At 41.9% G+C, this 27,386-nt stretch overlaps 1 protein-coding gene across 1 annotated transcript; it reads right to left on the reverse strand.

Annotated features, from left to right (window-relative positions):
• Positions 1 to 10,400: 10,400 nt before the first annotated feature.
• LOC131906134 (killer cell lectin-like receptor subfamily B member 1B allele C) lies at positions 10,401 to 26,787 on the reverse strand. Its single transcript, XM_059256925.1, has 6 exons — positions 26,703 to 26,787; positions 20,135 to 20,233; positions 19,272 to 19,349; positions 17,621 to 17,775; positions 17,259 to 17,374; positions 10,401 to 10,629 (listed from the first exon to the last, which is right to left on the reverse strand). Exons 1-6 carry the CDS (start codon positions 26,785 to 26,787, stop codon positions 10,503 to 10,505), a joined length of 660 nt encoding a protein of 219 aa, XP_059112908.1. The 3' UTR covers positions 10,401 to 10,502.
• Positions 26,788 to 27,386: the final 599 nt, after the last annotated feature.

Consider the following 27,386-nt stretch of genomic DNA (forward strand, 5'->3'; position numbering starts at 1 on the left):
AACTAAGGCCCCAACTTTCTGCAACCCAAACCGGAGCACCGTGCAGGCCTCACGCACACTCCCGACCTCATGCCCTCCAAGGAACCACAGCCTCACAAGGCTTGAAGGCAGTTCCCGCTCCCGCGCCCCTTGTGGTTCTCCTCGGGAAACACACTCCCTCACTGCGGAGCAGCTCCTGAGCCTAAGCAGCAGCTCTGCATTCATTCTCAACTGTGACCTTTGCAAAACAGTTTCAAGATTCATGTGGCCTCATTTGCCTATGTATTGTCTGTTGACAGTGCTTTTGATGTCACATCCAAGAAGTCATAATCAAATGCAATGCCATTAGTATTTTCCTTTATGTTTTCTTGTAGGAATTTTAGAATGTTAGGGTTTTGTTTGTCTCCTTAATTCATTCTGAGTTAGTTTTTGTATATGGTAAGACCCAAACGTCCGTGGTCATCCAGATCTCCCATCATCATTCGCCCAAGAGACTGTTCCCTCCGCCCCCACGGTGTGGTTTTGGTACCCTTGTCAAGATCATATGTGAACATTTAATAATACTCTTTGTTCTGTAATCTTTTGCTTTGATTTATTTTTCTCTATGCCAGAATCATACTTATTTCGTTATTTTAGATTACTAATATGTTTTCACATAAGCCTAAGTCCTTCAGCTTTCTGTATTTTCAAAGTGTTTTGAATGTTTCAAATCCATGAAGTTCTGCATTATTAAGGTTTTGATAGGAATTGCTTTGAATCTGTAGATCATTTTGTTATTATGGCTGTCTCAATATTTATGTATCCAACTCATTAACCCAAGATGTCATTTATTAGTGTTTGTTTTAATTTCATTCAGCTATGTGTTCTGACTTACACTATATAAAACATTCACATTTATAATAATTGGTTTATTCCTAAATATTTTAGCCTTTTCATGTATTAATGGAATTATTATTTTAGCTTTCTCTTCGAATTGCTCATTGTAAGTGATGTACACAAGGTGGCTGTGGTGGTTTAAAGAAGAAATGTCCTGCATAGTCTTGAGCATTTGAACACTTGGTCCCCAGGTAGTGGTGGTGTTTGGGGAGGGCTAGGAGGTGTGGCCTTGCTGAAGGAAGTATGTCACTAAGGACAGTATTTGAGATCACAAGATCCCTACTTCCTGTTTGTTCTCTCTGTTGAAGCTTGTACTTCAAGATGTGAGCTCTTAGCATCCTGCTCCAGCTACCATGCCTGCCTGCTGCCTCTGCCCTGCTACTATGGACTCTAATCTCTCTCAGAGACAGACAGACAGACAGATACACACACACACACACACACACACACAGAGAGAGAGAGAGAGAGAGAGAGAGAGAGAGAGAGAGAGAGAGAGAGAGAGAGAGAGAGAGAGAGAGCTCTTTAGAGTTTTTTTATACACATATACACATTATGTTCTAGGGCCAGTGAGATGGCTCAGTGACCAGAGCACCTGCTGCCAAGTCAGAGGGCCCTGAGTTTGATCCCCGGGACCCATGTAGTAGACTTTTCCTAGTTGTCCCCTGAGCTCCATATGTGTGCCATGGCATGTGCATAGGTACACACATGTACACACACACACACACAGACACAGACACAAATAAATGTAATTTTAAAAGAATATGTTCTCTGCTAACAGAATGATTTGATCTCTTCTCTAATATAGATATCTTTGTTGTTTTGGTTTTTTGTTTTGTTTTGTTTTTGTTGTTGTTGTTTTTAAAATTTCTTTTGTGTGCCTATGGCCTCCGGTCCTATGTTGAACAGCAGTGTGTTTATTGGCCAGCAGGGGTTGGCACACTTGTTCTGAGTTTTACCCCACTAAGTAAGATATTAGCCTCTGGATTTTTATAAATGCTGTTCACTGTGTTAGTGGAGGGGCTTCTCCCCCAGTTTGTTAACTGCCTCACCATCAAGTGGCCTGTGATCTTGTCAAATGCTGTTTCTGTGTTTCTGTGTTCTGTGATCATGAGACTTTTGTCTTCTCTCTGTCAACACTGTGCATGTGCTAAAATGTCCTTGTGTTCCACATTGGTTGAAATCAGCTCTCTTGTCTGTCAGAGGATTTAGTAAGCTGAATGAAGTATAGAAGGCTAACAAGAGGTCATACATGAAGGTCATGACCTGGGGATGGATGAGCAGAGGCCAGAAGCTCCGTCAGACAACATGAACACAACGTCATGGTGCAGTATTCCATTCTGCAGTCTAAGTGAGCTCCCTGACATCAACGAAGAGGCGGTTTCCAATCTGATATGCCTTCCAGTTGTGGCAAGCGTGTGGATCATGACGGTTTCCAACTGCTTGTTACAAACAATTAAATTGTCACAGTTTTAAGTCAGGAAAAAGCTTTGGATCGCCCAGGCTTCACTACACTCTTTACACAGGAGTCAGGGGAAAGTGGAGGTTTGGGATAACTGCAAGGAGCCTTTGGTTGATTTATTTTTTTAATTACATTTATTTATTTGTGTACTTGTGTGTAAGAGTAATTTCATTTCATTTTATGATGATGCAATTGAAATGATTAAGCAGGCTATGAAAGTTGAATCTGGAAACATGACCTTCTCTCTGAATTCAAGTCAGTCTGTGTGACTGACTTCAATGTTCACAACTCCAGAGGAAAAGGGAAAGACCATCCTTCATACAAATAGAGATATGTTTGGGGTTTTGACCATTGCTTGCTTACTTCTCTGAGAATGGTACTAAATGACTTTGAAATTTTATTCTTTATTTTAAAAAAATAGAGAAAACAAACAGAACTCTGTAGCTGGAGAATTTTTCTCCAGCTCCCACCACCAAGTCCCGCCAGTTCCGGAGCCCACTTATAAAATAAACACACAGACTCTTACATTATTTAAATGCTTGGCCATTAGCTCAGGCCTATCATTGTCTAGCTCTCACTCTTATATTCAGCCCATTTCTATTAATCTTTACTTTGCCACGTGGCTCGTGGCTTACCGGTACTTTACATCTTCCTTGTCTTGGCGGTGGCTCCAGCCGGTCTCTCTTTCCTTCTTCCTTCCTCAATTCTCCTCTCTCCTTGTCCCGCCTATACTTCCTGCCTGGTCACTGGCCAATCAGTGCTTTATTTATATAGAGCGATATCCACAGCAGAACTCAAAAGCCAGAAAATGGCAAAGCTGGGTCTTCTATGGCCAAAAGGGAGCCAAAAAGTTGCATACGACTGGGGAGAATAACTCTCCCTGAGAGGTTCGTTAGCAGGCCACTCCATGTGCTGAGGGCAGGTGTGACCAGATAGGACCGGTCTTACCACTAAACAGGCAGAAACGACGTTTCTACAAAATTATCCAAGCAATCCCTTCATAACATGAACATGGAAATTTTCTCTAAGAGATTCCATGAAAAAAAGCCGCTGTCACCCTGTGAAGGAAGCAAGCTTTCCAGGTACCGCAGACAGCAGCATAGCAAGGTGGTAAAACCCCAAGTTGCTGATCTTGGGGTTCGTGCTTTCCAATTAAAAGGACACATCATTGACAAGATGGACATCATCATTTTCTGATAAATGGATGCCCATTCATTTGGGAGACTCTAAGAGAGCTCTGAGCTGCCCTCAGACAGCCCCAGAGAGACTCCCACCAGGGGCTGGAGAGCTGGCCTGGCCGTTCGGACCACGTGCTGCTCTTGCAGAGGCCCTGGGTTTGAGAGGACCTGAGTTCGGTTCCCAGCACCCACACCAGGTGATCTACAGCCCTCCGTAACTCCAGCTCCAGGGAACCCAATGCCTCTGGCCTCTGAGAGCACCCACACATGCAATTAACAAATAATAAAAATAAATACTTTTCAGAAAGGAAACTGCCATGCAACCGATGGAATAAAGTTCACTTTCCAGTGCCGCGCATCTCTGTTTCTTTCTGCTTGTTCATTCGGATCTGGCCTCCGACTGTACTTCAACAAGCCACAGAGACTCTGAACGACTTCTCTGAGTGCTCCCATGTGTCTTCTTCCCAGTACTGTTGACACCCGCCCTCCCCCGTACCCCTTCCCGCGACAGTCTTCTGTTACTCAAGGAATTCTTTCACACATTTTCATCATCTCACAGTGACTCTGATTGACCAGTAGACCTGTCCTTCCCTGTCTCATGCTATTTGGTAGCTGTTCTATGAAATTCGAATTTTCTCAGGGATGACCTCACCCACAGGGGGAGAAAACTGCTGTCATGGGTTGAAAATGTTTCTTTCTCCATGTGTAAGCCTCGCTCTATACAGAGCATGGTAAATAGTCACATATCTATCTCGGTGACATTAAGATTGGGTATGTAATTGGGTATGACAATTACAACAAAATGCCTTTTAAGAGGCATGAAGGCACTCTAGGGAATAACATAAAAAACAATTGAGAAATACTGCTTTAGTTCAGAAAATAGATTTTTTCTTTTTTTAATTTTTATTTATTTTTATAACTTTGGGGATATGGGAATAGGTCTCAGGGTTACATGTATGTGAGGAGGGAAACCATGACCACTGAATTTATACCCTCCACCCAGAAAGTAGATTTCCTTTTCTTTCATGGGACTTTTTTACTTTTTTACATAAAGTATTTTCCTATTTATTATCATCTGACCAACAGAGAATGTGAGTTGTATAAGGGCCAGGATCTTTGCCAGTTTTGTACAGTGATGCAGCCCAGACCCAAATAAATAAATAAACACATAAGCACAATCCTCTTCAGTAAATAAATCTATCTTGAACTTTAATGTACCATAAATAAAAAAGTAAAATGTTTTTTAGTATATGTAAAATTTACAGAAACAAATCATAAAGGGGCATTTTGGCCTAACACTCTACACTGCTAAAATTAGTATATAATGAACTATGATACAAATGAAAGTACAGGCTTGTGAGCTATTTGTATTCTACATCTCAGAGAATACATAATTTATTTCTCAAAAAAGAATCCTTTAGTATTTCATCATTATTCTATAATTTATATAAAACATTCTAAGAACTTTATCCTTCACAGAAGGAAGATCACTTTTCTATATAACTGGTGAACTGGAAGAATTTCAAACAATAATTATAGAGTATTTATACTAGATAATATTGGAGCTGGAGAGATGGCTCAGCGGTTAAGAACACTGGTGGCTCTTCCAGAGGACCTGGGTTTGATTCCCAGGACCCCCATGATAGTTCACAATTATCTCTTACTCCAGTTCCAGGGGATCTGACCTCTTCTGCTCTTTCTAGGCACCAGGCATACAAAAGGTACAAAGACATACATGCACACCAAACACCCATACACATAACATAAAATTAATAATTTAGTAAGAAATACAGGCAGTGTTGTGTATCTAAACACAGGAGTTATAGCCAAATCTTTGTCAGAGAGACTATCACTATGCTTAATGTTCTTATTAACAATGAGAGATTGAATTTCAAAGATATTCAATTGTTTATTTGATTGAATTGATTATTTTGAGATCAGGTGGACAAATAAGCACTCCCAGTGCAGTTATTATCTTATTGTATATATACACTATACACATACACACACTCAAACACTCACACACACACACACACACACACACACACACACACTGTCACACACACTGTATGCATATGGCATCTCTGTTTAGAAAAGACTTGCGGGATGTGGTGGTGCACCTTCAATCCCAGCACTTGGGCAGCCAGAAGCAGGTGGGTCTGAATGAGTTTGAGGCCAGCCTGGTAAACAAAGTGAGTTCCAGGACAGCCAAGGCTATCACATAGAGAAACCCTGTCTGGGGTGGGGGTTGGGGGGAGGACTTAAAGACTTCCAATAAACACTAACTTTCACAGATTTTGCTTCATCTGCAAAGCCAGCATAAAGAATTAAATATAAGAAATGGCAAGTGGTATTGGAAACCATATGGTTACTGTTTCCCACTTCAGCCCTGGGAAACAAGATTTCACTGAGGATGTATTTATGGGAAGCAGCAGGTATTATAACTGCTTGAGTGGTTAAGAGGTTAAGAAGTGAACTTGTTTAGATCAAGACATTCTCTAAATTTTTTTTTTTTTTTTTGGTTTTTCGAGACAGGGTTTCTCTGTGTAGCTTTGCGCCTTTCCTAGAACTCACTTGGTAGCCGAGGTTGGCCTCGAACTCACAGAGATCCGCCTGGCTCTGCCTCCCGAGTGCTGGGATTAAAGGCGTGCGCCACCACCGCCCGGCTAAATTTGTTTTTATGTAAATAAAAATATCCTATGGTGCTGATATATCAGTAAGGCAACCAGATAGCCGAACTTGGGGCTGAAGGAGCAAGCAAATAAAGCTGTTCTGATTATCTGTTGTATTAAAAAGTACTGTCTATTGCTGAACAAATCCTTCCAAAATGTTCTAGATTGAAACATCACTCGCTTTATGACTATCTGTTACAGCGCAGGGGCTGCCAAGGCTCCACCAGGTGGTAAATGTGAAATTTCTCCCCAATGAGCTTTGCTTTCAAAGTTGCAGCTGTGCGTTACGGACACAAGGCGGCGACAGACTCCCCTTTGATTCTCTGAGCTAACACTTCTGCAGTGAAAGTAAAAACTTTGTTAGACAAGTCTTCTACTGCTGCGTCTGGGAAGAGAATGCGCAAAGATGCCTTAGAAGGCAGGGAGCCCTGAGGGGATTCACAAAATAGTCGTCAACACACAAGTTGTTGTGCAGAGGCCAGGCGTGGTGGCGCCACCTTTAATCCCAGCAATCGGGGGAAGAGGCAGGAGGATCTGAAGAGCTACTAACTGATTAAATTCCCTTATCTCTTTCTTTTCCATCCTCCATCCTTGCAAATTAAAAGTAAAATCATTTCACAGTTTTTCTTTTATTAGGACATAGGCACAGAGTGGGATTATTTGATGGTAAAGTGATGTACCTCTAATTTTTGAGGACTCCCTTGCTGTTTTGCATAGTGGCCATGACAGCTTTCATTCCCACCAAGGTAGGCACTTCATCTTTTTTCCCTATCCTCATGAACATTCATCTCTTGTTTTACTTTATAATTGACAGGAGGCAGGGTTGGAATACCATACTTGGCATAGAGCGGTTTTGGGTAGCTGTTGCCTTGCTTGCTGACCTTGACCAGATGTCCTCCCTATGCTGATTCCCTGCCGGTTTCCTTCCTCCTGAACACTCACCAGAGGTTCCTTGTTTGTGTATCCTGCATTTGGTGTAAACAGCTTAGATGCAAGAATGTAGAACGTTGGTAGCGAACTTCTGCCCTCCGGGGTTCCATCATTGTGCTGTAAGCCTGTATTTAAGGTTTCCTCCCTCCTGCAATAAACGGCATTCGGCATTCTGCTAAGACGAATGACCCACTTTCTCTTGTCTCTGTGTTTTGATCCATAGCCCCTTGCTCAGACACGGTAAATGGGTGGTAGTAGTGAGGGCATTATAGCTACAGTTGCAGTTAGTTTATGTGGATAAATCTGACTCAAATCTGACAGGTGAGGAGTGACCACCTGTGGCATCTGAATTAGACCTGATATTTTATAAGCCTTCCTGGTGGAATTCACCTTCATAGCTGGAGTTCCAGAGATGATCTCAGTAGGAGCCTATCCAGTAGTAAATTAATGCTGAAGCAGAAAATCCAACTCTTTTTTTGTTTGTTTGTTTGTTTGTTTGTTTGTTTGTTTTCAAGACAGGGTTTCTCTGTGTAGGTTTGTGCCTTTCCTGGAACTCACTTGGTAGTCCAGGCTGGCCTCAAACTCACAGAGATCCACCTGCCTCTGCCTCCTGAGTGCTGAGATTAAAGGCGTGCGCCACCACCGCCCAGTGAAAATCCAACTCTTTGGGGTCATGGGAAAACTTTGCACCCAATGTGGCCTTTAGGGTTACTTGATTTCATAGGTAACATCTGTGGTGGGATGAATCACGAAGCATCAGGAAAGACTCCGCTCATCTTGAACAGTGTTAGAAAGTTGTTACCAATACCATGCCAGGAGGCGAGCATGCACATGATAATTTATGGGACTATTTCCTTCAGATTTGTGCTCTGATGGTGTTATTGTGTTACTGAAATGACTAAGGCAACATCACCTGTCCCAACATTACTTAGTGCCTGCCTGGTCACTTCTCAGTCTTCCACCTCCAACAGCCACGTTCACCTTGGTGATACTTCTGGGACTGTCCATGACCTTGACCATGGTTCAGATGTATTGTGTGGTGTCTGGAAGATACCACCGAGCCTTGTAAAGAACGAAGATGTTACTAGGCAAGTCTAAATCCCTCACGATGTACCGCCCCAGCGCTGCTGTAGTTATGATTTTGTCTTTTAAAATGCAGTACCCCTGAGCTCGGGCACCAAGAAACACTGCAGAGGTGTGAGCCCATCCGTGTCTGGCCATTAATAAAGTACTCAAAACGTTTAGTTGGCTTAATCAGTGTGCTTGTCAGTAACTGCTGAATGTGGACCATTTCATCGCCAGATGTCTTAGTCAGGTTTTGGTTGCCATGATTAGCACCATGACCAAAAGCAACTTGGGAAGGGAAGGATTTGTTTCAGTAAATCTTCAGGAAAGTCTGGTGAAGAACTCAGGGCAGGAAGCTGGAGGCAGGAACTGAAGCAGAAGCCACGGCAAAAGCTGCTGACTGGCTTGCTCCTCCTGGCTTGCTCACTTTGCTTTCTTAGTATGCAGGACCACTTTCTCAGGGGTGGCCCCACTTACAGCGGGGGGGGGGGGGGGGGGGGGGGGCTGTCATATCAATCATTAATCCAGGAAAACACCAGACAGGCTAGCTTACACTCCAGTTCTATGGAGACGTTTTCTTAACTGAGTTTCACTCCTCCCAGACGAGCCTGGCTGGTGCCAGGTTGGCAAAATGTTAGCTGACACACCAGGCAGAGATTTCTCCTCTCATTTTGTCTTTTCACAGAAAGAATTCAGCTAAGACACAGTTTGAGCTCAAGTTTATTTAGCAAAGCCAAGAAACTCAAAGCAATAACAAACTCCAGAACGACATTGGAGCAGGCAGGACTGAAGGGGGTGGCGGCCCACCGGGCTGCCCGTGGTGGAATTTTAAAAATTTCTTAGGGCCCCACCTCTCCTGTGTCAACACCGAGTTCCTCCCTTTGGGGGCCAGCTCCATTTATCTTACTCTGCTGAAACTGTTCCAGGGCCAAAATGCCTCCACAGTCTGTCCTTCCCTGCTCATCAGCATGCTCACTGGTGACCTGTACTGGGATCACTGGGAAAGTCCCCTGGTGCCTTAATTTCTTACATGGCAGGAGGAACCCAACTGCAGCTTCAGGGGTGTCTATCCACAGAGGAGCACTGTGACCTCAGGAGACACAGGTCACAGCTGTCACCCCCTGGACTGACTCCCTAGTCAGGATGTACCTAACTAGAAAAGGGTGCGTGTGCAGGACCCCGCCTCCCACCTACTCATATCTGCTTAGCTGCATGCCCTTAACAGTTAACAAACATCACTGTTGTTAATGGTTGATTTATAGTGCTACTTTTCTCTGAAAGGTTTTCCTAGGTAATTTGTTTCCTAAGAATTTTCACAAAATGAATTATTCTTTGAGTGTTTGTACATTGAAAATTTTCATTATCAAGTATTAAAACACTTTATTTCCGCAAAATAGGAATTGAGAATTTACTTGAATCATGATAATACGTACTTCAATTTAAGTGATTCAATTTGAAATTAAGTGATTAGAGTATGAAGATGTCTATTTTTAAAGAAATTGTATGCCTCTTTGTAAAGTAGATTCAGTATTCTTCATTTTTCGTGGAAAATTTGGCAAATTTTTAGAAAAGGGGACATTCTAAAGATCTACCTTTTTTAAAACTTAATTTCCCCAAGCATGGGAAGAAGACATGCTGAGCAAACTAGAGCGGCAAGGACTAGTGGAGCGGCGGGAAGAGTTAAGCTTTGCCTTAGTTTACTTTCCTGTCACTTAAACAGAAAACTTTCAAGGAAGCAGCTCATCTCTGCCAGTTCTGGAGCTGTGAAGGCCAGCACCACCAAAACGCCAGCGTTGGCCCAGGGTCTGCCGGTGCATCACGTCCTGGTGGAGACATCACGTGACCAGCGCTCAGTTTACCTAGGATTTTGTAGGTGCCGTCCAAACCACTGTCAGTCCTTTCCCCAAACCCCTTAACCATGGGCTTCTGGTGTCAGTCAAGAGCAAAGGCTTCCGTCAGTGTTCTACAGCCCAGCAGTGTGACGACGGCTTGTGGGATGGGGGTGGGGATCAGGACTCTGCAAACACTTTTCTGCACGCACAGAGACCAGTGAAGGCCACGCAGACTCCAGAATGGAATCCACTGCTTCTCAGCTGTCTGGGCTTCTTTCCACAGAGCACCTCTTTTTAAATGGCACATCAGCATTCTGACCCCTTTACAGAGTGAAGAAACTGGACACAGACATCTGTAGGAGTCACAGTGGATTTAGAGTCCATGCTCTGTGCCGCTAACTGTGCACTGGAGGAGGGGGTCAACAGCCTAGACAGATTGAGTGCAGAGGTCTGGTGTGGATGGTAAAGTCATGGAGATGGGATTCACAGTCAGGGGTCATCACACATGGTTTCAGAGACACGGTTTTAGTTCCTTTTGACAGATCCAGTTGTTGTCTGAACCACAGCTCTCAGGAACCACTTTGCCATTTGAGATGGAGGCACAGCTGTCTTTTGTAGTTTCACCAAAGAGTTGTAATCTGAGGAGGAAGAAAATAGCCACTCTTAGTACTTAGCATTTCCTCATAATTATCCTGAGTTGGCCATCTTTTCCTCTGGACTTCTAAGGACTGTAGAATACATAATTATTAATCGTAGTAAACACAGAGAAACAACACACATCAACATTAAAGATAAAGGTTTATCTGAACAAATCTCCAGTATAATTTTCAACTTTACTTTCAACTGGAGAAGAATTCTTTCAGCAAAAAAGTAATATTCATGTGATATAAAAAAGGAGAAGGTTTGGAAACAGGATTGAACCTCGTTCTGCTGCTAACATCTCACGCAAGGAAAAAAGCTGCCTTACTCTGAAGAGCTTCAGTTTCCTAAATACATAGGATATGACCAGCCAGTGCCTGGGGAAGGAGTTCATATACACATGAAAGTGTGACATCAGTTCAACACAGCGGGTGCTTAGCGACTGTACAGACTGAGCTCTCAGGGTCTACAGAGGAAGGAGCCTAAGGCTGTGTCAGTCATGGTCCCTTTATTCCCTGTGTTTGATTTAATTCTCATGCCTGGCTCCTATGGCTCACTGTAGGCGTGAAGGAGACTAGAATTCAAACATAGCACAGGTGAAGTTAGAGTTAACTGTAAGGAAGAGATGAGTTCAAAACCCACTGATTTATTGTAAACAGAAGGGTGGGTGACAGTGGGTGGGACTTCCTCACAGCTGCTCTTTCTCCTTCTGTCATTTCTTCATGGATCCCCTTGGGCCTGAGACATAATCGCTCTCACCCAGCTGCCTGCGTGCTAGTCACACCGTGGACTCCCCTCCACTGTAAATGTTCCTTCGTCTTATTTCTTCCATGCTTCAGGATTTCTTCAGTTTTAAAGATAATTTCCTTAGGGCTGATCTGTTCAAAATGCCTTAAGGCTTCCCAGGTCTTCTCCTAACAGACCCTGGGAGCTTACTAACATTATTTTATTAATTCCTCAAATAATCGTGCAGGGAAAGTGGTTACTTTTTCCTTATCTGAAAACCAGGGGCAGAGAGTTAAAACAAAAGCAGGGCTTAACTGACACTCTAAGCAGCCTCCAGGCTTACCTGATCACTGTTATGTAATCAAAGCATCATTTTATACTCATGGTAAAATGATAGATGGACTGAGCTTAATCCATACACTTCAGCTGTCTTACAATTTTATTATCACTGTGAATCACATTAAAATAAGCACATTACATCACACACACGCACACACACACACACTGAAAACGCTATGCAGGCTTCTGGGTGAGAAGAGTGACCAATGTCCACCTTAGCTGTGGGTCTCACAAACTAATAACCTGCTTAAACTACTGGTGCAATGGTAACGAGACTATTATGGAAGTAACCAACCTCTTTCTGACTGGATTTGAGGCCCGCTTTACAGGTGGATTCCATCTACAGATTGGAATTCATGCCTGTACCGCAAGTCTGGTCAAACCCATATGGGAACACACTACTGCTGTACTGCTAAATGAGCTTGTTTCAAAATGCCTTCGAATACATAAGTTTATACCATAGATTACTGCTGCTCTCAGTTTTCAGCACAGAAACCTTTTTGTAGTGAGAAATGATTAATGTAGAGCCTCACAACTGGGCAAAATGCTAAGAATAAGTGATTTTTGAATGCGCAGGCCTAAGTGGGGGCAGTTGTATTGTCACCCTTTACTCCTGGGTCAGGAAACATCATGGAAAATGAGGCAGAAAGAATGTAAGAGCCAGAGGACGGGGAGGAGTGATGAAAGTATCTCCTGAACTTGACATGGTTGGTGTACTCAAGGACTCATAGCCGCTGTGATTAGCTGCACAAGATTGGGACTGGACAGCTAACGTTCCATCACAGGTGGAAAGGGAGTTCTTGAGACCTCAGACTTCCCTGAGGATATGGGCAGTTAATAGTCGCTGGGTGAGGAGATGTTGTTTTCTTCAGTGAGATAGCCGTTATTCATTTGCCTATACTCCAGTGAATAACCCCCAATTCATGTTCATGCAAGCAATCACAATTAAACTCAATGGGTCACACACACTGTTGTGTAGCAATTTCCTCTGAATTGAAACATTGCATTCTGGCAGGAAGCTTATTAAGATTCAGAAAGATGTAAAGGGAAGCTCCTTAAAACTCAGGAAATAAACAGCTCACAAGTTGTTACCTGAAACTGACCAAATGCAGGAGGTCTTTTACTCCCAAAGGTTTTATGAACAGTAAGGACTGGTCAGAAGAGCTAGCTCAGTCAGTAGAGCATGAGACTCTTAATCTCAGGGTCGTGGGTTCGAGCCCCACGTTGGGCACGATTTGTAGCTGGAGTTTTCTCCAGTCCTGCCTGGCCCACAGTCAGGACAAATCTCTCTCACTGCCAGTCCCTCAGCTGCTTAGACCCAACCGAGTAAACACAAAGAGACTTATATTCCTTACAAACTGTATGGCCATGGCAGGTTCCTTATTATCTAGTTCTTCTATCTTAAATTAACCCATTTCTATTAGTCTGTAAGTTGCCATGTGGCTCGTGGCTTAACCAGTAACTTACATCTCACTTGTCATGGTGGTGGCTGGCAGCATCTCTCTGCCTCAGCTGTCCACTTCCCAGAATTCTCTTCTCTCCTTGTCCCGCCTATACTTCCTCCCTGGCTACTGGCCAATCAGTGTTTTATTTATTAACCAATCAGAGCAACACATTTAACATACAGAATATCCCACAGCAGAGACTCTCCAACTGGTTGAGCTGCCTACACACTGTGCAGAGAGCTGGAAGGCTCCAGCTTTTATGAGTTGTCACTAGGGCTAGGGTGGGTTTTCAGTGATCAGCTGCCTTTGTATTATCTATGCTTCTGTAAATACTCCCTCATTCATACTCTTATAAGTAATCCCAATTAACTCACTGGTTTACCAAGTTGGACTTGGGTAGTATTGTTATTTTGGCCTGTCATTGGTTCTCTATCTGGGGTCAGTAGACATTTATCCACATCTCCACAGAAATAGTGTCACATGACTCTCCCCCCCACTTTTCTCTTACACACACATGTACTCTCACACATACAGTAGGAGAGGAGCTTGAGTTTGTTGGGAATAAGAAGAGTTTTAGTAGAAGAGAGAGAGGGAAATGGTACATGAAAATGACCCAAATTCACTAAATATTTGGATGAAATTTGTATGGAGTAACACACAAATCAAACCTTGCTGTGCATGAGAAGTATAAGCTAACATCAAATGGTTTTATTTCTCCATAGGTACTATGTTGAAAATAATCTTCAGAGTTAGTTTTATGTTGATACAACTTGAGTCGTCTGAAAGGAGGAAACCTCAATAAGAAAATGGCTCCATAACATAGGGCTGTAGGCAAGCCTGTGGGACATTTTCTTAATTAGTGATTGACGGAGGATGGCCCCGCTCACTGTGGTATGGACACCTCTGGGCTGGTGGTCCTGGATTCTATAAGAAAGAAGGCTGAGAAAGCCATGAGGAGCAAGCCAGTAAGCAGCATCCTTTCATGGCTTCTGTTTCATGTCCTGTTTCCAGGTTCCTGCCCTGTTTTGAGGGCCTGTCCTTACTCCTTCAGTGATGAACAGTGGTGTGGAAGCATAGGCCAAATAAAGCCTTCCCTCACCAACCTGCTTTTGGTCACGGCAATAGTAATTCTAAGTAAGACACTCAGAAAGCATTAGGAAAAATCAGGATAGATTTTATGAAACAGAATATGTATATTTTTATTTTCATAATATATTCTAGAACAGAACACTGTTTTTAAATAATCCTCACTTAAAAGTCTCATTTGTTGAAAAAAAATTCAAAATGTAGTCCTGTATATTGTCAACATTTGCTACCTAGGTAAACTTTTTCTGTTTAACAATCTCTATGCTTAATACATTGCCGTGGATATTGCTCCGTATGCTATGAATGTGTTGCTCTGATTGGTTAACAAATAAAATGCTGATTGGCCAGTAGCCATGCAGGAAGTATAGTATAGGCAGGACAAGCAGAGAAGAGAATTCTGGGAAGAGTCAGGAATTGATAGCCAGACACAGAGGAAGCAAGATGTGAAGGCAGAACTGAGAAAAGGTACCAAGCCATATTGCTAAACATAAATAAGAATTATGGGTTAATTTAAGTGTAAGAGCTAGTCAGTAATAAGCCTGAGCTAATGACTGAGCAATTTTAATTAATATAAGCTTATGAGTGATTATTTTATAAGCGGCTGTGAGGTCTGTGGGACCAGGCAGGACACAGGAAAACTTTAGCTACAATACATTATCATTATATTGTGTATAAACATACATATGCTTCATTATTTTAAATTTCAACTGTTTTTTATTATAAATGATTAAAAGGAATGTTTTAAGTATTGATTTGTGCAATTTGCATAAATTTACTCGAGTCGTGTCTTTCCTAAGGTTACCATTGCTGTGATGAAACAGTATGACCAAAAGCAGCTTGTGAAGAAAAGGGTTTATTTTACTTATAATTCATCGAGGTAAGTCAAAGCAGGAACTAAGTAGGGCAGGATCCTGGAGGCAGGAACTGATGCGAAGGTTGTGGAGGGGTGCTGCTTACTGACTTGCTCCTCAAGACTTGCTCAGTCTGTTTTCTTATAGAACCCAGGACCACCAGCCCAGGGATGGCACCACCCACAATGAACTGAGCCCTCCCCCATAAATCACTAATTAGGAAAATGCCTTACAGGCTTGCCTACAACCTGAGCTTATGGAGGCATTTTCTCAATGGAGGTTCCCTTCTCTCAGATGACTCTAGCTTGTGTCAAGTTGGCATAAAACTCACTAGCACAATTAGTAAAAGAAGATTCTCAACATCATTTCTTCTGAAAAACAAAATCACTGAAAGTTCTGTATAGAAGTTTGATTGAATCCTTCCTGGTTTTGCTTATGAAAAACATAAATGCATTGCTATTGGAACTCAGTTCAGAAATGGACTTATGTAAGGAGAAGTTTGAATGATTGTGGGAACACTCCAAGAAAACAGGACAAGAGTCTTGTGACTCAGATTTTTCAAAACATGGAAATGTTCTTGGAATTTGTTTTTTGTGCTCCTCCAGGCACAACAGAAAGCAGTAGGTTTATTTCAGATTACTTATTACTACTTACTATTGGTAATTGATAATATTTAAACTGTCCTTTGTGTGCTTCTCTGGAAAAGCATATTTGTCATGCTCAGCTTGTCTGTTATTATATACAGCTTGAACTCATATGAGCTTTCTTAACCTTCAGAGTATAAATGGTCTGCTGCTCTGTGCAAAGTTGGCTATTGCATAAGACTTTAGTCCACCTCACTTATTGGTTCCATTCTCCCAGGTCCCACTATCTCTGGAGCAGTGACACATTGCTCTTTGTTATACTAGTATTCATGAATTCTGTTCAAATATATAACTTGCCGAGCGGTGGTGACACACACCTTTAATCCCAGCACTCGGGAGGCAGAGCCAGGCAGATCTCTGTGAGTTTGAGGCCAGCCTGGGCTACCAAGTGAGTTCTAGGAAAGGCGCAAAGCTATACAGAGAAACCCTGTCTCAAAAAACAAAAAACAAAAAACAAATCAAATATATAACTTAATTATGAAGCATCAGCTCGCTCATTGCATTCATGGTTTTCTAGACAGTCTCACACAATAAGGAAAGGAGACACCAAAGAGCAAATAGCTCATGGCTGCTTTGTGATCTACACACACGGTTATGGCCTAGATACCAAGTACACCCTAACAGGTCGCATATTGAAACCTCAGTGTCTAGCTGGGGATGCTTCTGAGGGGTGAGTGGGTCATGAAGGCACTAATTCTGTCAATGGATTAACTCACTGATGAGTTCCCAGATGAATGAAGTGAGCCTCCCAGGAAGGGGCAGGCCTTTGAAAGGCCTGTCTGCCCCCTGTGCCTCTTTTCTTCTCTGCTCCTGTCCACTCTGAGGTGAGCAGCTTTGCTTGTCTCTGCTTTTCTACTGTGCTTCTGCATTGCCACAGAAGTCACAGCAATGGAGCAGCAGACTATAGACTGAGAATTCTTAAATTAAATGAAAAAATTTTGATATCCAATCCTCTTTCCATTCTTGTTGATCTCAGGTATTTTATTACAGTGACAAAAACTAACAGATACACAATTTTATCACATCTTCTCAAACTACTGTTACTGTGTGGGTAGTTTCTCTCAGATGTCAGAGTTCCACACTGATATTTGCTGCATTTTTTTCATACTCTATCTATATTGGTTGGGACCTGACAAATTGATCTGAAGACACCCTGTATTATATTTTCACCAAAATTTGAAATGTACTGCTTAAGACATTCCATGTAAAGTGTAGGAAAGTGTAAAAAGATAAAAGAAAGAGTAATTATGTGTGCTGAAAGGTTCTAAGTAGCATTTTTCAAAGGAGTTAGTCTACTCCTGGCCTTAAAACTCCATTGCATACATACATACATACACACACACACATATATATGTGCATACATATATGCATACACATGACTTTGTGAAAGGCTGATATCTTTTCATACATGGACAATTTCAACCACCTTTGGAATTGTATTTTCAGACTGTTCTAAACCTCTTTAATCTTTGGTATCAGTGTTAGAGCCCTGAAATGACCTGAAATGAATATTCAGGTTAGCTCCTCCAATACTCACACATCAGAATTTAAAGTAGAGCCGTTTATCCACCTCCATTTCTTGTCTGTCAAAGTGTAATTTAGTCCAATCCAAAAGAAATCGCCTTTTCCCTTTGCTGAGTCCTTTATGAATCTCTACAATCAAAACAGAGTAGAGGAGTTAACCCTGAGTCTGTGTGCTGGGGACTCATGTTCTCCCAGACTCATGAAACCTAGTTCAAGTGTCACCTGTGTCCAGCCTGAGTCCCCAGCACAGTTAATTCTTGCTCCTTTGAGAAATCTGTGTCCGGTATTTATGATCCTAGGATACTCACCTTGCATAAGCAGTTATTGGATCACATAACAGATTAGTTTCTCAGACCGTGAGCTTCCACAACTTACCAGTTCTTCTTGGTCTTGAATGAGCAGCAAAGTGGCTCCATTTGTAGCACAGTCAGCTAGACTGTGATTCCACATGTTGCTATCTTGAGAAAAATGTATGCATTTATCTCGGTGTGACAGCCAGTCTTTTGGACACTTTAACATAGCTGGACTCTCTGAAGTGAGAAGGAGACATGGAATATTTCTACCCTGTTCCTGTTGTACCACATCCAGTTACACACAGTAGTTGCTTTACTAACACACACTTTTAGTAACATGTGGTGGGACAAGATTACTATCATGACATATTGAAGAAATATAAATACAAAGAATTTATTTTATTTTTGTTTCTATTAACTAACTTTAGACAAAGTTAACTATATGGCATATTTATTAAAACAATCAAATATTCCTTGTGGTGGTTTAAATAAGAATGGCTGCCATAGGTTCATATATTTGAATGCTTAGTCATCAGGGAGTGGTACTACTTTAAGAGGTGTGGCCTTGTTGGAGGAAGTGTGTCTGGGCGGGGGTTGGAGGGCGAGGTGGGGGGGTGGGGGGCTGGGGGTATGGTGGTGGGGGTGGGGAGTGGGGGGGGGAATGACTTTGAGGTTTCAAAAGCCCAAACTAGGCCCAGTGTCCTTCTCAACCTGCTGCCTGCAGATCTAGATATAGACTCTCAGCTACTTCTCTAGCACCATGTCTGCCTGTGCCACCACGATTCCCACTGTGAGGACAATGGACTAAACCTCTGAAACTGTAAGCAGGCTCCAGTTAAATGCTCTCTTTTATAAGAGTTGTTGTGGTCATGGTATCTCTGCACAGCATGTTATCTCTGCACAGCGATAGAATACTGACTCTAAAGCATTCCTCTAAAGCATAATACTTTTTTGGTATATGTGTCAGAGAGAGAGAGAGAGAGAGAGAGAGAGAGAAAGAGATGGAGGGAGGGAGAGAGAGGGAGGGAGGGAGGGAGGGAGAGAGGGAGAGAGAGAGAGAGAGAGGGAGAAAGGGAGGGACGGAGGGAGGGAGGGAGGGAGGGAGAGAGAGAGAGGGAGGGGAGACAGAGAGAGAGAGGGAGGGGGAGAGAGAGAGAGGGAGGGGGAGAGAGAGAGGGAGGGGGAGAGAGAGAGAGAGGTTTATGTGCATGTGTGCACAAGTGCATGTACCTATGCACATGCAGAGGCCAGAGAAGTACGTAAGGTCTCCTCTCTCCCTCTCCACCTGTTCTTTAGAAGCGGGGTCTCTCCTTGAATGTGAAGCTAATGTTTTTTTCTGCAAAGCTGAAAGCCAGCAGGTTTCAGTGACTGTCCTGGGGTGTTCATTACCTGGATGCTGGGGTTGTAATTACAGTCTTCACGCTTGTACACAAGTACTCTTAACACTGAGCTGTCTCTTAACCTTCATATTTTACTTCTTAAGTTGCTATTTGTCTGTTAGTAACCAACTGTGCTAGCAGGATGAGGCTGCATGGTCAGATGGCCAAGATGCTAGATTTCAAGGTTGAGTATCTTCATTGAAGTTTCCAGCAGCATCACTTACCAGTCACATGACTTTTGACAAGTTCTTAACCTTTTTATGCTTCAGTTTTCTCAAACATAAGACCCACAATGATGTGAGCCTTGACTAAAGGTAACGTGATATTGATCAAATACCAGGATATCAAAATTACCTGTTGTTTTCGTCAGGTTCTTCTCTTGAACATCCACACTGCTTTTTTCTACAGATGTTTTTTGTAACAATGATAGCACTAGTAATAAGAAAACACAGGAAGAAGATGAAATGTACATTCTATGTGCACTAGAATGGATATTGTATCTATCACTTCAGGAAATGAAGTCATCTCAGCAAGCTTGAGTATGGACAGGACAATGCATTAGCAACATGTTAAGAATGGACCAGTCTGGAGACAGAATGAATAGAGGACAAGAGAAGCACAGGACAAATGGATTCACATGCTGTTCACACGATATCTAAGGGCATTGCCGAAGCTCTTGCACCACTCAAACCCTGAACTTCTCCCCTGTGGAGTAAGTGTACTCACACCCACCCACAGTGAAGAAGGTTGCTGGCTGCCTTCGGGAGTTTAGTAGACACCTAATAAACTCATATTTAGGCATTGTGGTTTTCATTGTTATTGTCATCTTGTCACATTTGTGACCGTTTTTAGAGTTCTAGGTGCACATGTGTCATCCCCATAGTGATTCTCAAAACAAGTAAGAAGAGAAATGTGACAGGGGATATCATCCTGTAACTGCTCAATCATCATTGATCTTCCCACAGGTTCAAAGTGGCCAGGTCATGCAAAGAAGCCGAAATATGGTGGAACTAAACAGAGATTTTTTGTTTTGTTTTTCATGTCAGGGTTTCTCAGTGTAGCCTTGGCTGTTCTAGAACTTGCTCTGTAGACCAGGCTGGCCTTGAACTCACAGAGATCTGCCTGCCTCTGCCTCCCGAGCGCTGGGATTAAAGTCGTGCACCACCACTACCAGGCTAGAGAAAGAATTCTAAGGTAAAAGCTTTTGTCTCACTCACCTAAGACACTGAGTCCAATCACACTCAGGACAAGAAGGATTAGTCCAGCACAGCCAAGTTTCAGAGCCAACCGATGCCAGCGTGGGCACCTACAGGTGTCTGAGAAGTTAAAGAAAACACACTTTTAGCCTAGCTGAGTGCATTTGGAATGAAGGTCAGAGGTGGTTTGATTAATATGGACAGTTGGGTTCAAGCTGAGGGTGGGGTGCAGGAAAGAGACTTTCTCGGACACCTTACTGTAGAATTCCACAAGATGAGTTCTGAGTTGGGTCACATAGTGTTTTCTCTGATAAAATAGGATGACTTGTACATGATTCATGTGAAAGGGGGTTTTAGGAGGGTCAAACTTGACTGATAGGGAAGATGTTGTGAAAATTGCTGAGTGAGTATTGTACAAAATAAAGAATGTATTCTGTTATGGAAATGAGCCAGCATTTCCTCCAAGAAAGAGGATCTGTGGCTGATATATTGTGCACCCTAATAAAGCTTTCCTGGGGATCAGAGAACAGAACAGCCACTAGATTAGATATAGAGGCCAGACAGTGTTGGCACACATGCCTTTAACCCTATTACTCAGGAGGCAGAGATTGTCTGGATCTCTATGAGTTCGAGGCCACACTGGAAACAGACCCAGGCAATGGTGGCACACACTTTTAATCCCAGGATTTGAGATCTCATATCTTTGCTTGGGAAGGACACATGCCTTTAATCCCAGGAAATGATAGCAGGAAGCAGAAGGGTGTATAAGGAGTGAGGACCAGGAACTAGAGGCTTTTAAACAGTTCATCTGAGATCCCTTCCAGGTAAGGACTCAGAGGCTTCCAGTCTGAGGAAACAGGATCAGCTGAGGAGTTGGCAAGGTGAGGTTGGCTGTGGCTTGTTCCATTTCTCTGATCTTTCAGAATTTATCCCAATATCAGGCTCCGGGTTTTTTATTAATAAGATCATTTAGCAATTCATATTACAGAATATCTTCATTTATAGGAGGTATACACACACACACACACACACACACACACACACACACACACACACAGAGAGAGAGAGAGAGAGAGAGAGAGAGAGAGAGAGAGAGAGAGAGAGAGAGCGCTCAGTTTTGTGTTAAGTACCACCTTTGGTGTTGGTGATATATAGCATTCTATTGTTTAACATGGGGCCCGCTTCATGGTTGTCTAGAATGATCTTCTCCATCTTAGAACAAAGTTTAGGCATCTATGTTGTTTTGTTTATTTGTTTTGGGCAGAGTTTCAGTATGTAGTCCTGGCTGGTCTGGAACTCTAAGCAGACCCCAGTGGCCTCAGCCACCCTGTTGTTTCTAGTATTTTGACTACATTAGTCTCCTTTTATCTGCACAGGCCGAGTTCTCAAATTCTTAATGGAGAGATGAACTGTGGTTAGAAGCAATCTCTATGGACATTGTATCACACACTCAAACACAGAGTTTTCCATCTTAACTGAGCGCATGCATACTGTGGCTGTAACTTTCACAGCTTGGTATGTAGTAGCAAAATCTGTTTGTTTTTTTTCCTTTCCTTAAATAGAGTGTTTTCACCTTTTCACGTAGAGGAAGGATGCATGGTTTTTCTTTCACACAGCAGGGTTGCCAGCATTCACAGAGTTGGCCACTATTCAGTAAAATGAGAGTTATTTGAGCACACACAGTGGTGATTGGCAGGTTGTATTAGTCAGGGTTCTCTAGAGTCACAGAAATTATGGAATAATCTCTCTCTCTCTCTCTCTCTCTCTCTCTCTCTCTCTCTCCCCCCCCCCCCCACCTCTCTCTTTCTCTTTCTCTCTCTTTCTCCAATATATGGGAATTTATTGGAATGACTTGCAGGCTGCAGTCCAACAATGGCTAGTTATGAATGGAAAGTCCAAAAATCTAGTATCTGCTCAGTCCCATGAGGCTGGATATCTCGGCTGGTCTGCTGGGATCTCAAAGAAGGAATGGATGGGCTGACGAAAGTTGAGGGCAAGCAGGCGAAGAACACCCCTTCCTTCCTCCATTGTCCTTACATAGGCTTCCAACAGAAGGTGTGGACCAGATTAAAAGTGTGCCTTCCAGCCTCAAAGTCTGGATTAAAGGTATGTGCCTTCCAGCCTCAAGGTCTGGATTAAAGGCATGGAGGTTGTCTTCCTGCTCCAAGATCCGAATCACAAATGTGCCCTCTATTTTTGGATTATAGATCATTCCAGATATAGTCAAGTTGACAACCAAGAACAGCCATCACACAGGTGGTGAGGAGTGACTCATGTCTTGACCAAGATGGTGTGAGATTTAATTGTGCTGCTCAGAACAATGTCCAGCTTAACACACAGCGTAATTTATTCCTGGAATTTTCTATTTAAAATTTTTATTAATGTTTGTTGACTACAAGTTATGAAAGTGCACAAATTGAAATGACAGCTAAAGTGGGTACTGTGATATAACACATATTTACATCTGCAACACTACATTGGTGAAACACCAGGCCCTGTATCTTTGCTTTTCTTGGTGACCTTATCAGTTACTACACAATAAATATCTCATGTATATCAGAAATTGAGATACATCAAGTTATGAAATGTGTTCATAAAGTATCATGATTTGGTCAATTTATTTTTATTTTAAACAACTTTAAAAGCATGAGGGTAATATGGAACATAATAACAATAGTTTTTTTTTAATTTATGAAAATACTATGGGGAAACATTAGCTAGCTCCTGTCACTCTAATTGAATTATAATACCCTATTGCTCCTATTTGGTGTCTAGCATTTACATTTATAATGGCTTTATAAATTCTGAGAAAGCTTTCCTGGTTGTCTTTTTGTTGTACTTTGTTTTCTTTTTGAGACAGGGTCCCTGTTGTCCAGGTTGGCCTCTAACTCTCTATGTGGTTGAGAGTGGCCTTGAACTCCTGATCTTCCTGCCTCCACCTCCCAGGTTCTGGTTGGTATCATAGGTATGAGCCAAATACCTTGCTAAAGTCTCCTTATTTCTGCAAAGTACCTTTTGATTTATGATTTATATATACTTTCTGTTGGTTTATATTTTACTAAATATTTCTTAATATAAATGAATACATGTTTAGAGTTATATGTTAAATTTTTTAAATTAGATGTGCTATTATTATATAGTCTTTTATTTTCATTGTATTTTCCGGTATTGTCTGTATATCCAGTTCTATTTTTTACATGATTCCTGACAACTGAATTGTTTAACCCAGACTGAAGACAAGACCAACTATCTCTAGTCTCTAGACCAGCATTGAGACATGACAGCCACTTAGATGAGTTAGTTCCTTTTAAAATGTTCCTCTGGAGAAATAATAAAGGACAGAAGAACAAAAAATCTTCTAGAAGAGACAACAGACACTCAGCCTAACTTGTACTTGGAGTAGTCTCTGTACACCCAACTAACTGCAGACTGAAGATAGTCACACACAAAATGCTGCATTTGTGTGGAATGCACACATCCTTTCTCCATCTCTATTCTCTAAACAAATACTTGACAGCAGCTATTCCTGTGGCTTTGAAATTACCCTAGGTGCTGTACTTTCTACAGATTATCTGAAGCACACAAGCAATATGCAAGCCGGTTACTTATGAGGACTACATTTTACGTAGGAGACCAGCATGTATGCAGAGGTGTGGAAGCAACCCTCTGTGGACAGTGAGCAGTGTTGTATGGAGAGAGGTGGTACAAGACTGTCATGGAAGGACGAAGTCAACGTGTTAGGTTTGAGGATGTGGCCAGTGATTCACCACTGCTGCTGTGTAGGTCATGAGTGTCCTGGACAGGAGGCAGGAACAGATACCAGAGGAGACTCCAAAGCCCCAAGGCCCATAATATTTCATATTCCATGTATTTTCTTATCTGTATCTGTAAAATGTGGACAATAACTACTTCATAATGCTCTAGAGAGGGCTGTAGGCCACAATTATTCTAAATTCCCAGGCATAGCATCTGGCCTGTGGTAACTGCCAATAAATACCAAATACCACCTTTCTTTCTTTCTTTTTCTTTCTTTCTTTCTTTCTTTCTTTCTTTCTTTCTTTCTTTCTTTCTTTCTTTCTTTCTTTCTTTCTTTCTTTTTCTTTCTCTCTTTCTCTCTCTCCCTCTCTCTCCCTCCCTCCCTCCCTCCCTTCCTTCCTTCCTTCCTTTCTTTCCTAAAAAGTGAGCTTTTTTGTTTGTTTGTTTTTGTTTTATTTTAATTATAACTAAAAAGCCATTTAGGTGACTTAAAAAAATCTTCATTCATTCATGACAAAATTTAAGGAACTCCTGTCCTCAGAGCTAGGCTTCCTGGGCTCCGCACACTGTCTCTTCTACTATTGTAGTTACGTATGAAGAGGCTGTGTGAACACTGCTTTTGTGGAAGTACTTCCTTCAGGCATTCTCTGGTATCCACACAATGCTAAGTCATCTTCACTGTTCCGGACATTTCAACATCTGAACCTATGGAATGTCTTCCCAACCCCTTTCCATCCGACACCGTCCTCCTGGCCTGATCTCCACAGCACACCAGGCATGCATGTTCCCCTACAACCTCACAGGTGTGTTCTCCCTTTGCCTTTGCTGGTCTAGCTTCCTAGAAGACTCATCTCTCAGCTCCTCAGCCTTGGTCCCCAGAGACTTCCAGGATTTGACTCCAGCATCATCTCTCAGAAAGGCCTACCTTGATCTCTAAAGGCAAAAATCTTAATTTCCATTGAAACGGTTTTTTTTTTTGTTGGCGTCCAACATCGCACAGTCATTGATGCAAGTGTTTCTATCACTGATTTAAAACTCACAGTAATATAAAAACTACAGGGAGAAAGATGGTTTCCTGTTTCTTCATGGCTGTTTCTCCAGTGTCCAGAGCAATATTTGTCTCATAGTAATTAGTTAATTCTGAATGAAGGAATACACTCTGGAGGCATTTTTACATATTTTATCCATTGTACCATCAAAACAGACCTTTGGCCATTTGACCACGAACAAAATAGGTCACTGCCCATGTCCCCCTTTCCGGTTCCTTTGTTGGCAGATCTAATCATGGTGCTTTGAATTCACCATGGTTTGAGTCCTTTAGTTAACAGGTCCCAGTGGTTTCACTGTTATTATGCTTCTGCGTCAGCATTTTCTAGTGGAACACTATGTTCTGCTTTTATTCTACTATTATTTGTTTTTTTTTTCTTCAGGTTTATTTCTAGATTATTGATGTTTAAAATAATTATTTTTTGTAGTGGTTTTTTTTTTTTACTTTCCAGACACTTTTTTCTAATCTTTTGGGGATCGTAGACAGTAGAGTTTGAGGACAGTGTCATTATCTCTCTATATATTCATTTTCTTATACCCTTTTCAACAAGGCCCTTCCTCTACTTTTGCTAGGCATGATGGGAAAACAAAGACTTGCTTTTTCCCAACAAAAGCAGCTGGTGCCAATAACTCCCCCTACAGTTATCAAACCAGTTTTTTCCTTCCAGATTCTGCTCATCCTTATGTAAACATTATCATGAAATTTATTTGGTGACTCTAAAACTTTCTCCTAGACTCAATCCTTTGACAATATACTGGTTTCTAAAAGAAGCCCTAAAGTTCAAAGTCTACATGTCACAACACATAGAGGATATATCACATTGGAAAACAACTGTTTTAAGACGGATGTCAGTAGGTTCAGTGAGACAGCAGAATGGAATATTGTATCATGATCATTTTCTATACATTTTCTATACTCTGCCTGAGCTTCTGGTCTCTACTTCTCAGCCATCCCCAGGTCATGTGCTTCATCTTACCAGCTTTCCGAATTTCTTTTCCTCGTATTACTAAATCCTCTGGTAGATAAGAGTGCTACTTTCAGCCAGTGGTGAAAGTTTAATTCCTGACTGGCTTTGGTACCTTGTGTGGTTCACCATTTAAAGCTGTTATTCTTTGCAAAACAGAAAGAACCAGCTTTTTAAAAAATTAAATAAATATATATTTATTTATTTTCATTTAATTTAATATATTTAACATATATTTAATTTAATGTGAATTTATTCATTCATATATATATATATATATATATATATATATATATATATATATATATAAAATCACCAACTTTTAATTTAATTCAAGTCCTTGATTTCAACTGTGACTTTTCCCCAAAGATCACCCACCCCACCCTTCTTTTTTGGGAGATTAAGACATCAACCATGAAGTCTACACTCTGCACTGTGAGTGACAGCTGGGGTTACTGCTGAAGTACAGCTGGGTCACAGTGTCCACATTCTGTAGATAAATTTGGAATTGGCAATTGATTGCATCAAGTATCTCTAAAAACAGGCCTCTGCTCATGTAAGTAAAGTATCCTCTCTTCAGGATATCTAACAAAGGCTGAATAGGAGAATTGATGTTCAGGTTTCCTGCTGTCTACCTGAATAAAAATGGAATGTACGACCTTTCCAGAACTGTGGTTTTCTGCAGGCAGGGTGCCTACACTATTTAACACTAACATAGACCTGATTCTCACCTTCAGAGCAGTGACTTAAACCCACAGGTTTTAGAGGGAAATCTTAACTCTGGAAGATAATTCAGACAACAGAGAAGTAAAGCTGCTTACCTGGAGGAAGAGACAGAGGTGATGCACGCTTAGGCTCTCGGGTCTTGGTTAGGTTTAAGTCAGCGTAGACTACCGAAGCATCCATTGTAGATGGAGGGACCTGACACTGAACTTGTGGACAGGGACAAACTCCAAGGTCTGTGAGGAAATGAGCAAAAAAGGAAGTCTGCTGCGAACACTCTGCTGTGTGTCCACACCCACCCACACTTGTCTCTGAGGGTTTCTCCATAGCTACTGACTTTGGTGTCTGTCCTGCTCACATAGCTTACATTTTATTTTATTTTTAAGAAAGAATGTGCAACACACAGAACATAGAGTTTGGTTTTTCAGAAAAATTTCTGGAAAGGTCTTTCTGGTTCTTGTTCTCTAACCATCTGTTGTGAGTTTTCTTCTCAGAGCTCCAATGAAATATTCATCTCGAATTCAAATTTGCCTTCCCCCTGAACTCCCAGGGGTTAAGATGTATGACATTTCATGCTATGCTATGAAATTGAGGATTAGTACATCAGAGTCCGTGGTGCTATTTGGCACCAGCTGAAGCTCTAAAACCCTCCTGAGATATCCACACTGTGAAAGGAGCTGTGAAGTGTGGAAATGCAGACATGAATGTGGGAAAAACTCGTGACGGACACAGCAGGAAGAGCAATGATGGGGGACAGCACATGCCACTCAGCGTTGTCCTGA

The sequence above is a fragment of the Peromyscus eremicus genome, chromosome 3 (assembly GCF_949786415.1).
Source record: "Peromyscus eremicus chromosome 3, PerEre_H2_v1, whole genome shotgun sequence".
Lineage (NCBI taxonomy): Eukaryota > Metazoa > Chordata > Mammalia > Rodentia > Cricetidae > Peromyscus > Peromyscus eremicus.

What these genes read in the sequence shown, in the direction of transcription:
- LOC131906134 (XM_059256925.1), bottom strand. Translation starts at nt 26,787, where the DNA reads ATGGATGCTTCGGTAGTCTACGCTGACTTAAACCTAACCAAGACCCGA. An exon ending in GATTGGACTCAGTGTCTTAG is followed by an intron (nt 19,350 to 20,134) that starts GTGAGTGAGACA and finishes TCTTATTACTAG; the next exon opens with TGCTATCATTGTTACAAAAA. An exon ending in TTCAAGACCAAGAAGAACTG is followed by an intron (nt 17,375 to 17,620) that starts GTAAGTTGTGGA and finishes TTTTGATTGTAG; the next exon opens with AGATTCATAAAGGACTCAGC.